The 16,478-nt window shown below is 33.2% G+C and overlaps 1 protein-coding gene across 1 annotated transcript in view; it reads left to right on the top strand.

Annotated features, from left to right (window-relative positions):
* LOC145248040 (protein lev-9-like) overlaps positions 1–16,478 on the top strand; it is a 62,017-nt gene that overhangs the window by 29,409 nt on the left and 16,130 nt on the right. The window contains exons 4-9 of the mRNA XM_080109770.1: positions 1,442–1,624; positions 2,131–2,319; positions 2,787–2,981; positions 5,639–5,812; positions 7,678–7,848; positions 12,209–12,379. Of these exons, the coding sequence (XP_079965896.1) occupies positions 1,442–1,624; positions 2,131–2,319; positions 2,787–2,981; positions 5,639–5,812; positions 7,678–7,848; positions 12,209–12,379 (1,083 nt within the window). The remainder of the gene's footprint in view (positions 1–1,441; positions 1,625–2,130; positions 2,320–2,786; positions 2,982–5,638; positions 5,813–7,677; positions 7,849–12,208; positions 12,380–16,478) is intronic.

The raw sequence follows: 16,478 nt of genomic DNA, 5'->3' as shown, positions 1-16,478 counted from the left end.
TCAACAGTTTAAATGCTTTCAAATTCTTTTAGAATTTTGAAGTCAAAATAATTCATTCTTTTTTACCAACTGTTAAGAAAAGATTAAAATAGCTAAATATCTTATAAATAAATCCAAATAGAATTTTAGGAATTATTTTTTATAATTATATTTTTAAATAGGATTTTAAAAATTGTTTTATTTTATGCTATTACATTTTTGATTTTAATAAATCTTTAATTAATAGTAAATAAATAAATAAAACAGAAATTCAGTGTATATGTAACAGTTGCAAGGAAAACAGAAACAGTTATTTTATAATTTTATTAATATTGAAATTTAAATAGCACCCGCAGCATTTTGTATAATCGTCCATGAATTATTAATTCATGTTAAATTTAAATAGAAAATACTTTGCACACTTATCTAAAAATTAAACTAAATTCATATTTTTTAAAAATTAATTTCAGATGGATTTGAGTTAAAATTAGTAAAAAGACTAGAATAATGCGAAACAACTGATGATGCCAAATCTTTTACAAGCATTGAAAGAAAAAAAATGCGATGATCACACAACAAATGAAATTTGATAAACAGCAATTGTAAAGATAACATTTTATTGAGGTAAAGAAAGTGTTGGATAGTGTTGATACTGCTATTGACGATGCTGAGGATTCACCCTGTTGTAATTGTACAATACATTTAGTAGGATACCATGAAGTAATAATTTTTCTAATGGAGACTTATTGGATGAGATCAATGTATCTTTATTGTTGAAAATGTACATTTAATGCCAACATGGAGGCTGGCTAACTAACTTATTGGTTGCCAGTGGTGACATGGAGACATGACACTTCATGGTCTTGCTGTTGTGATTTACTTAACCATTACTTTGTCTTTGCTTTTCTAGACAAATTTCTAGAAAGTTCTAGATTAGACCGTTTTTTGATATGCATTTTGTTGGTCAATCTGTGTATGAGTGATTAAGTCATGCACATGCACTTCATTTTATGACAAGATGTCAAATTTCAATTAACTTCAATGCTTAGAAAAGCATGAATGTTTTTGTTGAAATAAAGATGGATATAAAAGATGGATATAATGAAAGAATCTATATAATAATACCCTTGTTGCTACATTAGTATGACTGTGATCACCGGTCTCTCTCCTTATTTGGAATCATGGACTGCACAGATGTAAGGAAATTTCATGTTTATCTGACGTTGCTAAATTTTTTATATTTTAATTTTATTTTCACACCTCATATTTTAAGCAGTTGATATTTGTTTTCATAATAAGTAAATTGACAACATTTCTTTTAAAATCTTCCAAGATTTTATATCTAACCAAAATTTTTTTTCTTTTATAAAACAGCTTATTTTTGTGTAACCTTGACTCGCAAGAGATAAATGTGGTAAAAATTGGTATTTCTTTTATTAAGTGCTTTTTATTTTTTTTGTAGAGCAGTGTGGTATGCCTCCAACAGTATCCCATGCAACATTTTACACGTCCTCTTCTGACAAAAAGCAATTCCCTGAAATGAGCAAAGTGCAGTACAAATGCAGCAAAGGTTACCAACAAATCGGTCTCTCTGAAGCATGGTGTTATCATGGCAAATGGAGAGGACCAGCAATGGATTGCAAAGGTTAATTGAAATACTTTTTTTGACATCTTTTTTTTGTATTTTCATTCTAAAGATTATTTCACTCTCATCTCCATTCTTAATGGATATCTTTTTTCATTCTTATCTATACCTCCGGAAATTCCTTTTCATTCTTGTTTCTTTCATGCCTCTCATCTATAGGAATCAGAGTGATCACTGCTGACTCTCGAGGACATAGGAGATATGAACTAAAAATATAAAGATCCTGGTTGGCTCAATCGTCAGAATTCCTTCTTGGTTTTTCTGAAGGGATCCAAAGGAATGCTGAGCTTGACGTTTTGGTAGCAGCTTGGTTGCAAGAACTGCCATAATATGACTAAAATATCACATTTCATTTAATGATGTGTGATATTTTAGTCAGGTTTTGTTAGTTGACATAATATATGTCTTTATTTACCCAAAGCTCGGCAATGCATGTTTCTTTTGTAAATTTGAAATTTCGAACAATTTTCCGAAATTTTTAAAATGCTTTTTCTTTTCTTTTTCAGTAAATCGTGAAACATTGAATGAAATGTGTGGCGAACCTGGCCATATTGAGAATGGACATGCAAGGGTGGAGAACTCACCGGTCCGTCATATCATTTACTCTTGTGCTGATGGAATGCAGTTGATTGGATCCGAGATTCAGTCTTGTAATCCGAATGGTACATGGGATCATAAAACCCCCACCTGCGTATGTACGTGTTCTTTATGTTTTTTTCTGTTTAATGTGAATTATTTCGGTTTATAAATTGTTGGAAGATTTGAATTCTTGAAAATGTACACAAGGAAGAAGAAATATTTTCAGTTTCTGTTGCCATATGTTATTAATGATCATAGTTTACTGATGATCATAGACTGCTGATGATGATCATAGGATATTAATGATTATAAATTATTAATGATCATAGGTTATTAATGAGCAAAGGCTGCTAATGATAGGCTAATAATGATCATAAGTTGTTAATGATCTTAGGATACTAATACTGATAATCATAAATCATCTTAGGATACTAATACTGATGATCATAAATTACTAATGACCATAGACTTCTGATGATTATAAGTTACTAATGATTATAGGCTACTGATGATAATCCAAAATCTGTCATAAATATCACCTGTAATGAATCAAAGAAACTATGTTTTTTTGTTTTTTTTTCAGTAAAACCAAATTACTGTGGTTTACCTCCGAATATTCAAGATGCACGGTACAACGCATCCCTTAAGCGACCTGCCTATGTAGATGGTGCTATCCTTGCCTACACTTGCATTCCTGGCTTTTTTCACCTGGGGCACCATTTGGCAAAATGCAATGGACAAAATTCCACATGGACAGGATTGGATATGTCATGCAAACGTAAGCATAACATTTTAAACTAAAAACCATAAAATTCTCTTTAAAGACAAGAATTAACAAATTCCTTTTTGTGGTATGATGGCACCATTGGCCTAATGGATACTATAGCAACATCAAATCATCCAAGCAGAAATTGTACTGAATTAATTGCAGATGTTTATTTTATGCAGTTTAGACAGTTTAGAAAATAGTTTTTTGGCATTTAATAACCCTGAAAGGCTTGATGTGGCAAAAAGCCAGACTAATAATCAGTCCTTTTCTTTTAGGTGACAAATGTTTTCTCTTCAATAACTCATGTAAGTGGTGATGTGCTATAAAACAGAACCACTAAATCCAAAGTAAGTAGGCAAGGTAGTAGTGTAGATATGCAGAATGCTATATGTTTAATGGGATGTGTAGTTGAATAATTCAGATGATAGGCTTGCAATGGGAAAAATATTTAGCTAAGAGAGGCCACCTTACAATTTTAAAAAGATGTATTTTTGAGATATTAGGTAAAAAATGTTTATTTTAATGCAAGGAAAAAAAAACGTACGTTTGATATGTTAAAAAAAATTAAATGTTTATGGGAAAGACAAATATATATATCCATCATGGTTACCACCTGATGAAGGCCAGAAACGTCGTGAAACAACTAAGAAACGTTGAAACGTCGAAACGTCGTGAAACAACTAAGAAACGGATGAGGATAATAGTCTGCAATAAATAAAAATTAATAAATACACATTTGTTTTTCTTTAGTATGCTTGAGATATTAGGTCAAAAGAAATCATTAAATGTTTTCTAGTTTAAGGAGAAAACATTTTTGGTATGTTAAAAAAAATGTTTTTTTTTAGTTCAAGAAAAAACAAATGCATCTTTGTTTTTGTTTAATATACATGAGAGATTAAGTATTAAATGTTTTTGTTTAAGGAAAAAAGTATGAATCTTTGATATTTGAAAAAAATAATTCACTATTCTTATAATTTGCTGTGATCTTATGTTACCACTTTTTTGTTTACATTAAAACGGCACAAATATGTTGTTGGCAGAGAACTGGCACTCCTTGAAATATGTCATAACCACCCCTGTTAAAAATAGCAACAACCCTTTTTCAAACAACAAAGGAAAAACACAAAATTCAATTTTCAGTAACTAAGCAAAAGTAACATACTTTTATTTTGGACAGAGAAGAAAATATATACAGGCAATAAATGTTAAGACATTTTTGTCTGTAAGAAATCTGACTCCAAAATTAATTATAGTCATAGTTCGTTTAACAACACCCTCGCCTGTAGCACGAATGGTTTCCCATGAAGCCAGCGACTTCACAGTAAATTTCCAGTTTGTTCAAGAGCTAGGAAACTCTAATTCCCATCTTGACTCTTGTCAAGTCGGCCAGCCAGTCATCATGGGAACCAGAGGCAGCAACGGTAGTACCCAACCAGCCCTTTTCAGAGCTCTTCAAACTATTAAGGAGATTCACAAACTACCTGAATGCAATACTCACTACACTCTCTACTACTGCCTGCCTCCTGGGACTCCCTCTCACGATATTCCACACCAGCCTGCTCTTGCTTCGACTCCATCTTCCTGCAACACCGATTCCAGCGACTCCAACTCACTCCTGCAGCTTCCAGCATCTTCAGCTCACCCCTGCAGCTTCCAGCATCTTCAGCTTACCCCTGCAGCTTCCAACAGCTTAAGTTCACTCCTGCAGTTTCCAGCGTCTTAAGCTCACTCCTGCAGCTTCCAGCGTCTTAAGCTGACTCCTGCATTCCTCAGCGACTTCAGCTGACTCCTGCATTCCTCAGCGACTTCAGCTGACTCCTGCATTCCTCAGCGACTTTCAGCTGACTCCTGCATTCCTCAGCGACTTTCAGCTGACTCCTGCATTCCTCAGCGACTTTCAGCTGACTCCTGCTGTTCTCAGATTCTTCAGCTCACTCCTGCAGTTCTGAGTAGCTTCAACTCACTCCTGCAGTTTCTAGCAGCTTCAGCTCAATTCTGCAGCCTCCAGCATATTACTGCAACTCCTGAATTTCCAATCACTGGCTCCAGCAGCCCTTGACACCCAGCTACCCATTCCCGTGCTCACTGACACATAGCTACCCTTTCCAGTGTCCACTGATGTCTAGCTATCAGTTCCAGCACTTGTCGATGTCCGGATACAAGTTTACAGCATCAGCTTCTGTCTAAACGACTGATTAACCTGAGGCATATCATCCTACCTCAGTGACACAAGAATTTCAACCCTGCAAAATGCCCATTCTTGCTCCAGATGATTCTGATACAAGATTTTCATTGCCATACAATGTACTGCTTTTTCTTGGTGAAATAAAACTTGGTATCCTATCATGTTTAACTGGTCATCTGTGTTTGTCATTTCTCTTTTCTATTGCTGTTACCTCTTTGCTTTCTTAATTGTATAGTAAATTGGTACCTCATCTCTTTCAACCCTCTCTAACAAGTTATTTTGAGCAAAAAACAAACAAATGTATTTCCGTTTTTGCTTAGTATTTTTGTGATATTCTATCTATATCTATCTGTGATATTCTATCTAATGATAGAACAAATGAATTTTTTTTAGTATGAAAAACAAAAAAAAGTGCACTTTTAGCTTTTTTTACCTCATGTTTTTATAAAATATTTTATGTATCTTTTTGTTTTTTCTCCAGCCATGCGGTGTAATCCTCCTGGTGAGATCCGTGGTGGACGTGTGGAAGGAGGTGAATTTACTTATAGATCAAGGATCCAATTCCGTTGTAATGTTGGACACAAATTAATTGGCCGTGAGTCATTAGTATGCCAAAAAAATGGTGAATGGGATGGGCCTCTGTCATCTTGTGAACGTAAGTTTTTTAAATTTCTATATTGATGTGAATATAATAAACCAGATTTTGTTATATCATTTGAACCAGGTATATTTTTAGTGCCACAATCATAGCATCAATTGAAAGGAATAAATTTAACATGACACTGTATCTAAAGTCACTTAAATATCATGCCTTTCATTAAAAAAAAAAAAAAAAAAAAAATGATTCTTGATTTCAAAATAAACTGTTTGCCATTAAAAAAAAAATCTCATAAATTTTTATTTAGTTCTCATGGAAAATATGTATATTTATATGAAAATATTTGAAAACAAAAACATGTGAAATATTTTATTAAATGATTAAAATCTTTTTTGTTTTTGTTTTTAATTGTTTTTCTGAGACTATGTTATTTAGTTTTCCTTTTTACTCTTCATTTTTCTGGTGGTATGAACCCCGAGGAGTCAGCTCCTCATGAAGAGAGAAAGGATATGTCCAGTCTTGTAAATGGTTGTTGCAAGTCTGAAGTTAATGTGTATGTGCATGGTTTGGGGTGAATTTTAAGTAGGAGTTTGGTCACATCTTTGAAAACATTTTGTAAAGTTAATTTGAGAATATTTGAAAACCAAAAAATGTTACAAAACATTTTATTAAATGATGAAAGTCTCCCAAAAACTATTTTTAAACCATTTTAATCATTTATATTTCATAACATTTTTTTGGTTTTCAAATATTTTAAAGTTAACCTATCGAAATATTTTCAAAGGTGTAACCAAACTTCTACCTATGTTCAAAGTTTAAAGAATTTTTTTCTCAGCATATCTTTTGTGGACTTCATACATTAGATCCATTGCTCTTTTTGCTTCTCATAAAGTTGTCAACTGAGAGGAATGATGTTTATTCTTTTAACATTCCTTCTTTGCATTTCTTCTGCCATTGGGAAGCATTATACACAGCACCAACATCCGTCATTATTAGAGGTGTCGTCAACTTAATAAACAGTGCCATTAAATGTTTATTCCAGGGATTTTTTAATAATTTAAATCGTTTAGGGTGATATGGTTAAATCATGGGAACTCTCCAGTAACTGTTACATTCTGTGCTGGTCCAGCCACAAAGTAGAATATTTTATCTTGGTGATTTAATCTGGACTCCACATGGTAAATGTGTTGCCATCTTGAATGTAATGTGTCACAGCTGCAGCCTATCTTGGAATAATAAATGTAGAAAACATGTTGAATATTCATCATATTTACTTTTGCAAACCAGGTTGGTCCGTTGCATCATAGATTTCTAGTGAAGTAGTAATCTCTTCTCTTCCATAAACCCCTTTTCCACAGAAGAGATGTTACAAGTTTTTCTCTATTCTTATTATTTTCGTAGTATGTGCTCGACTGAGCTCTAATCTGTTTTCTCACTGTAAAAGATTCACAGCAAGGACTGTTCTACCAACCATCACTACTGTAAAGAACTTACCTTTCTTTCTGTGTTTTGAAAACCAAATTGAGCAGTTTGTTTTTAAGAACCTCATTTGTAGAACACAATACTATGGGACTGCTTTCCTGTTGACTACAGCATGGTTGTTTTCATGTCCAATATCAACGAATACTTATCCAACTGTCCTCTTAAATAATCAAATTCTATCTTTTCCGCACATCGTTTCCAATCATCTCGTAGTATTGGTCATCATCCAACTGACAATCTAATTAACCCTTATCCTCGAGTGACTTTTCAATCTGGATAAGTCATGACTCATTAGTATAAAAAAAATTTAAATACCATTTGTTTAACCACTATTTCTCCTCACGCATAATAATGCTCAATTAATTAAAACTTGGCCTCTCTCAAACCCTATTATTATCTCGCATAATGATAAAAATATTCCTTTTCTTTTTTAATTGCAGCTAAAATGTGTCCTCTTTTACTCAGACCTGACAATGGTGCTATATTCGGTAAGAACACATTTGGTTCTAGCGTTAAATATTATTGCTATGATAATTTCAAGCTGATTGGATCAGTGGAACGGAAGTGCACAGAAAATCAAACATGGACAGGAACTGAACCAATCTGTGAACGTAAGCAACAAAATTTCCATTTTTACAACAAAATATAAAATAACAATTATCTCCCCATTTTTTTTCTCTCACAATTTATAATTCATAAAGAGTTAGAATTATTTAATATATAGTTACAGAGAATATTGTGTATGTGGGGAAGTATTGTACCAGGAAAAAATGACAGTGTATTGTTCTTCATTGTTTCTGTCTCTTGCATAATTGTGTATGATACAAGTGTTATTTTTAACTGTTAAGATAAAATGGTGCTAGTTTGAACCTGCTTACTTCAACAGGAATAGTTTATAACCATGTTTTTCAACAACAAATTATTATTAATAAAAAAAATAACCTCATGCATCCTCATTTTATTTGACAGACTCTATCTTCCAATACTAAGTTTACATAATACTTGTTATATGTCATAACATCTCTGGTTTTCTGGTCCATTTTTCCCCAGATGTTAATTGCCTCATTGTCCATTAGGTTAATCTTAGAAATTGTTATTGAATTTTAGTAAGAATCATATTTCTCATTGTCCATTGTTAACTTTATTGATGTTAGATCAAAGAAATGTTATGATTTCCAATCTCTCCACTTTGTGTTTCAAAATATTACTTTTGAAATTTTGAATAAACAGACAAAATATCTTTGAATGTTAAGATGCAAATATTTTATTAAAAATCATAAAATTTTATATTCAACTTTGACTATTTTCTTATTAATTTTGGATTTTGGATTAATTTTGGATTTTGGATTAATTTTGGATACTATCGCTTCCCCGGGGAGAGTTACTTGGTTGAGGAACATCAGGGGAATTAAACGATATCCAATGATATCCAAACAATAGTCACATGTTGGAAACATCGACAAAAACGAGTCGAAATGTCGTCGGCTATAACTGGCTGGCATGGGTCACTTCTTGTCTTCATTGCGTTGTTACAGACATCTTTCCATCATCAGCATTAATGACATGCTGGAATTTAACGCTTATACAAAATAGCGAACAAATGCATTTTTATAAAAATATAATTTATTTAAGATTTAACAATGAGCATATTTTTATAAAAACCAGCTGAAACCAGACGCATGCTATGTCACGTCCGCCGATTCCAGAATGCAAGCGTCAACTGTTTAAAACAATAGAATTATATTTAATTCTCTCTTTCTTCATTGAAAGAGAGAGAAGGGGAGTGAAAGAGAGAAATAGAGAGAGAGGGGGCATTCATACATAACGTTTAAACATTGTTTTGTTTTTGTATCCATGAGTTCTTTCAGGTTTGACCTTTCAAATTCTAAGGTCTTATATCGTTTTGCTTTGGTTCAATATCCTAAACAAACTCATTCTTGGCTTGAATCATAGCAGAACATTTTCAAAATCACAAGCACCTGCTTAACACATCTGTACCTCACAAGTACAGACCAAGTTAGGCACAAAGTTTATTAATGTAGAAGCCTCCAGCTCCCTCAAAAGGGGCTACATCATTGTGCCACATTTCGTCCCCCCCACCCCCTTTTTTGTGACATTTGCTCTCACTAGCAAATGTCATATAGTCAGGTCATTGGCACAATAGTTATTTTTAAAATTCTTTTTCTCTTCTTTCAATTATTCTTAAGTATTAATCACTCTTTTTTAAACATAAATTCTTTTGATCATCACTTTTTAATATTATTATTATTATTTATATTTTTGTTTTAACGTTAATCTTCCCCTATTAATTTTTGTTTTGATTTCATTTCATGGACTTTCTTTTTTTTTTTTTTTTTTTTTTTGAAACATTCATTCTTTTGATCATTTTTTTTAATATAATATTTGATCAATTTTTTTTTTTTTTTTTTTGTAAAAACGTTAGTCGTCCCCTGTGTAGTTTTATAGTCATTTGATTTTTATTGACGTTTTGTGAAGCTTTACTGGTTTTGAATTTTTCAACATTTTTGTGTGTGTGTGTGTGTGTGTGTGTGTGTGTGTGTGTGTGTGTGTGTGTTGGTGACAATTTCTCTTTGCTCCTGTGTATATATATATTTTTTCTATTTTTTTAAATTTCTTGGCTGTTTTCAAAAGTTTTCTTGTTTTGTAGTCGGCTACTACTTATAATGTTGGACAGGAGTAAATTCAAGAATTCTCTGGGTTGTGAGTTATCGAAATATTTTCTAAGCATTTGAGAGTTCTTGGATTTTTGTGTGAAGGGATTAGTCATTGAAAGACCCTTCTTTTTCCGAAAGCTGCGAAATGCTGTCAACTTTTCTGAGGCTTTTATGGTTCACAGATACATGTGGTTTGGATAGGTGGGGCCATACCTTAATTGCCTCTGTTACAGGTTTCTTTTCTTGGACTGAAATCCGATGCTGACGGGGTGGATTCTTTTTATGTTTGTTGTGCCACATGGATTATAAAATATCAATTATCAGAGAAGAGTTGTTTTTTTTTTGGTTTTTTTTCTTGAATAAAATGTCCTTAAATGTGTGTAGATGATGTTGCATGCTATAGTATGGATAACCTCTCTTTACTTAAAACTTTTGAACACTGCCTTAAAACAGTTAAAATTTTTAATTTTCTTAAAGATATTTCTAAGAGCTTTTTGCCAATTCTCATTATAATACTCGTGAGTTTTAGTATTATTATTACTTTTTTTTTCATACAAATTGAGTTAACTTTGTCTATGTTACTAAGCTGCAATGTTCCTTATCTGCATCATATTATTACAAATGTTTTACTAGTAATACCCCCCAACCATAAAAACGCTTTGGATATATCAAGATTTCAGGGTAGTTCTACTAAAATGGTTATGTTTTAGAAACCAGATCATTTTAAGTCCTCAAAATGACACCATTTTGTTTGGAAATTAATATTCTTTCACATGATTTAATAAATAATAATCTACATTTTGTTTCCTTTTTATCAGGTTGGTGCAAAAGATTTTGCCGATTTTAAAATTTCATCTTGAAAATTAAAAACTTTTTAAAAATCTTTATTCATTACAATAATGATCTTTGCTCTTTATAACTTAATGCCTCGCTTGTAAAATTTTTTAGGTTTGGATGTGAAATATGAATCTAACTTGTTCAACCTTTCTCCTCATGATTTTAACCTAAGATCATCTATATGGCTTTGTAATTCTTGAAATAAGTGATAATTTGAGGAACCTAGATCAAGAGATTATGCAGGATGAGGCAAGATTTCCCAACCAAATTCTCTTAGATCTTTGGGCGGTAGTGCTGTGTGAGGACAAACATTATCATGATGGGAGGTGTCTCTTTCTGCTGATTAAATGAAGTTTTTTTCAGATCAACATGGATAAAAATATTTCAGAAAAATGTGAATGATGCTTTAATAATCTGAAAGAAAAAGTTCTAAATTAATCATGGTGATGACCATAAAATAACTTAAGATGCCTTCAATAGTTTCCAGACTTTTTTGTATGAGCACTTTTATTGATAGTACACACATAAAACTCTAATACCCTTTGAAGTAATCTCCTCCATCTGTAACACACTTGTCGTACCATTCCAACAACTTCAGGAGGCCTTATGGTAGTCCTTTTGCATGAGCATGTCAATGACTCTTATCACTGCCTCTTTCATTTCCTCAATTGTCTCATAACGACAGCCTCTAAGGTTCCTTGGGAATAATTGTGTGTATAATTCTTACACTGACATCAAACTGTGCACTTATTGTTTCTATAGACACACACCGGTTCTTATCCATGAAATTCTTTATTTGGCCAATCTACTCTGGTGTTCTAACTTCTTTACTCCTCTCACACCTCTCATCATCTCTCTGACTTTCTGCCTTCCTTGAATCTCTTAAACCACTCAAAAACTGATGCTTGATTCATGCAAGATGGTCCAAAAGCAGTCTGAAGCATTCCATACGTTTCTGTGGCATTTTCCCAAGTTTAAACAGAATTTTATGGCATATCGTTCTTCTAAAGTGTCATCACGTCCAGATTGCGTTTGTGAAATTCACCAGCTGTTACAATCTGGCTTTAGTAGGATGTATTCCAATTTCTGCTGTAGCTGTTCATTTGAACCTTTGAAATCATAAAAATTGGTCAGTCATCTCATAAGATGTATAGCAATAACATACTGAATTTTCAAGAGTCTACAACAATTTTAAATGCTTATACAAAAAAGTCTGGAAACTTATTGAAGGCACTTCGTACAATGGTTTAAAATGTCCCTTCTACAAACCGGCAAGAACTTTTGCACCGATCTGAAAGTATATGGTATAGAAACTATAAATGCAAATTAAAAACAAAGCTTTGGTTAAAAAGTAAATATTTTCTTGAATCATGTAAATGACGTTACGTGTCATTACATGTGATTTTAGCAGTGAATTATTAACATGTTTTTTGCCTTACCATTTTTGTTCTATTCACAGCGTTTACTTGCCCACCCTTGTCTGATCCCATGAATGGCAGAGTGACCGCAGATGTATCTGTCAACAGTGTTGCCATCTATACCTGTGACCATGGTTTTCAGTTGCAAGGTCCTCAACGCCGGATGTGTCGACTGAATGACAATTGGACAGGATCTGAACCCAAATGTCTAGGTAAAATTGTTCACCAAAATTAGTGGTGTCTTTTCTGTCTGTAAGGTCTTTTTTAACTATGTGCATTTTTTTTTCAAAATTAAAAAATTGTTTTAGATGCAAATATATCATCAGACTTAGCAACCCAGAATGTTGCTGTCATTATGAGTAAAAAAAGATTTTTAGACAGTTCAGACGAGAAACCAGATAACTATCCAAACTTTATAGTAATGGAGTCAACTGGAGATAGAAAAAATACTATCAGAAAGGGTCAAACCTAAACTAGTCAAAAAATTAAGAAATGGTACTCTTCTGATAGAAATTTTTTACTAAAACACAGACAGATGAACTTTTAAAATGGAAACTTTTTGATAATATAAAAATAAAAACATACCCCCACAAAACACTAAACATATGCAAAGGAGTGGTGAAAAGCTCTGAACTTTCACTTTACTCCATCGACGAAATCCGTTCAAATTTAAAGAGCAAAATGTAACGGATGTCACAATCTCGCTCAAGCTCTAAACCCAGAGATAAATCAAGAATAAAAGCTAACAAACCAATTGAACACAAAGAACCAGAAGCCATGGAAACATAAACTGAATCTACCAACGATAAAAAGCTCACAAATACACAAACGCACACGAAACAGTTCAATGATTCAAATACAAGAACTACAGACCAAAATAAATTTAAAACCTCCTTGGAAACAATGGAAATAGAAGACAAAACTTCCCCCCCCCCTAAAAAACACCCTATTTTCAAGACAAAGGGAAATCAAATACATAAAATTTAAACTATGGTCAACAAAATAAGCCAATGGAATTGCAGAGGTATAAAAGCCAACTGGAATGAATTACTTCTACTAATATCCGATCTATGCCCCACAATAATATGCCGACAAGAAACCTTTTTAAAACCATCTGAAAATATCAATCTCCAAAGTTTTACTGAATACAACTACACAACAAATAACCCAAATAGAGCTTCTAGAGGAACATCCATTCTCATTAACAAAACCTCATAAATCTACAAACTAACTTACAGGCAATTGCTGTCACAACCACCCTACATAGAACGGTCACAATTTGCTCCATCTACCTGCCTCCAAATGACCCAATAGATGAAACTGAAATAGAAAAACTCATCAACCAACTCCCTCACTCCTTCTTCTTATTAGGTGACTTTAATAATCATAATAGTCATAATGTTAGTTGGGGATGCTCAAACACAGACAGAAAAGGAATCACTATAGAAAATATTATCAACAACAACCTATGCATATATAACAACAAAGAACCAACCTTTATTCACTCCGCTACAAACTCGTTCTCAGCAATTGACCTCCCTATAAGTGATCCTAGTATCTTTATAGATTACAATTGGACAGTGCATGTGGATACCTGTGGAAGTGATCACTTCCCAATAACATTAGAACACTTTGATCCTGAAATAATCTAAAAAATTCCTTGCTGGAACCTTAAAAAAGCTAACTGGAAGAAATTCAAATTATTATGCAAACACAAACTCCTACCTGGAAAACGTGAGAAAGACCCGATCACTCATTTTACAAAAACCCTTATCTCAATAGCAGAAGAATGCATTCCTAAAACAAAATCATCAACCAAGTATAATCGTAATAATGACTGTAAAAAGACTATCAAGCTCCGATGTGCTGTATTAAGAAAATTCAACAATCAACCAACTACTTAGAATTTAAACAACTTTAAAATATGCAGGGCTAAAGCACGCCAAACAATAAAAGAAGCCAAAAGGAAATCATGGAAGAATTTTGTGTCTAAAATCAATAACACCACCAAAGACAAAACTGTATGGAATATGATTCAGAAAATATCAGGAAAAAACACCAGTTCCCCTTTCAACCACTTCTGTATAAACAGTAATAAAATAACTAAAAAAGAGAACATGGTAAACCTGCTTGCAGATACTATTGCAAATAATTCATTGTCTAAAACTTACAATAAAAAATTCCAGATCATTAAACAGGAATCAGAAAAAAAACAAACTGAACTTTAAAAGTAGTAATGAGGAAAATACAACAAACCTTTTACCATCCATGAACGTTTTTAAAACCATCTGAAGGATGGATTCATTAAAAAAAAAGCCAACAATACAGCTGAGGGACCTGATAAGATATGAATTTCTAAAACAACTACCAGATGAACCATTAAAGTATTTCTATTTATAATGACATCTGGCTCAATGGCAATCTTCCAGCCATATGGAAACAAGCCACAGTCATTCCTATACCAAAATCAGGAAAGGATGCATCTGACCCCTCCAATTATCGCCCCATAGCTCTAACAAACTGCATGTGTAAGATCATGGAGAGAATGGTAAACACCAGATTAATTTGGTTTCTGGAAACAAATAAAATAATAACTAATTTTCAATGTGGCTTCCGAAAACATCGGAGCACAACAGACCATTAATTTAGAAACTTTCATCAGAAATTCATTTGTCTAAAAAAAGGATATGACTGTTATTTTCTTTGATCTTGAAAAGGCGTATGACACCATATGGAGGTACAGCATCATGAAAGATCTCAAAGAAGCTGGAGTGAAAGGAAGACTACCCATCTTCATCAACAATAGACTATTCGATGTCCATGTAGGAACATGCCTCTTGGACATCAAGGAAAAACCAAGGCGTGGATTGCTCTCTATATGTTGATGATTTTTTTAATTGCATACAGCTCGAGACATATCCATATAATTGAGCGTCAACTTCAACAATGAATTGACAAAATAAAAAAATGGACAACTAAGAATGGCTTCAAATTTTCCATTAACAAAACAAAATGTATGCACTTTTGTCAACTAAGAAAACTGCACCCAGATCCTCTTTTAAAACTAGATGATATTCTGATTCCTGTTGTAAATAAACATAAATTCTTAGGGTTAATACTAGACAAAAAACTTACATTCATCCCTCACATAAAACACCTTAAAAATGTAATAAAACTCTTCAGCTAATGCGGGTCATTGCCCACAGAGATTGGGGAGCGGACAGACAAACCCTATTAAAGTTATATAGATTGCTAGTGCGATCAAAACTAGATTATGGCAGCTTCATTTACGGTGCCACCAGAAAGTCTTACATAAAGGTATTGGACACCATTCAACATCAGGGCCTCAGGCTTGCGCTGGGAGCCTTCCGAACTTCCCCCATCGATAGTCTCTATGCAGAAGCCAATGAACCCTCATTATCAATTCGACGCGACAAACTAGCCTTGCAATACTTGACCAAAATTCTCTCTTGTCCAGACAATCCTACTTATGACTGCATTGCAAACTCACTAGATTACTCGCTCTATGATAGGAAAAAATCACAACCAACAAATCCAGCCTGTAACTGTACCTTCAATCCGAATTACCAAAATCTATATGACCAAAAAGTAAAAACTATAAAACCTTTTTGTCTCCGTACAAAACCACTAGTAGAAGATGCAGGTATCACAATCACCAACATCCATAATATCAACCAACTAAGCCTTCCACCCTGGCTACTAAAACAATTTGAAATTATCTTTGAATTAAATAACCTGCCAAAAAATCAAACCCATCCGCTAACCTATCAAGAAAAACTCCTTATTATTCAGGAAAAATACCTAAACCATCAATACCTATACACAGATGGCTCCAAAGACAGCAACAGAACCGGATGCGGAGTCGTATTCACTAATATTACCTTACAGAAGAGACTACCAGACCATGTCTCAATTTTTAGTGCAGAAGCCGCAACCTTAGATATGGCACTAGACCTAATTACTGACCTCACCCACAACAAATTTATAATTTTTTCAGACTCCCTATCGGTACTCGAATCCTTAAAGAAAAAAAATTTAAATAACTCGCTATTCATCAAACTATTACAAAAAATAAACACTCTTTCACAAAACAAAAGTATCAAATTCTGCTGGATCCCCAGTCATTTTGGAATTCAGGGCAATGAAAAAACTGACATAGCTGCCAAAAAATGCTTTAAAACTCAATAAAAGCAATATAAAAATTCTACACTCTGACTACAAACAATAAATAAATAATCTCATTATGAAGAAATGGCAAGAAAGATGGAATAACTGTCCAAATAACAAACT

Source organism: Euprymna scolopes, chromosome 26, assembly GCF_053919585.1.
Source record: "Euprymna scolopes isolate OS-2025 chromosome 26, ASM5391958v1, whole genome shotgun sequence".
NCBI lineage: Eukaryota > Metazoa > Mollusca > Cephalopoda > Sepiida > Sepiolidae > Euprymna > Euprymna scolopes.
This window is presented reverse-complemented; position numbering and strand designations above follow the sequence as displayed.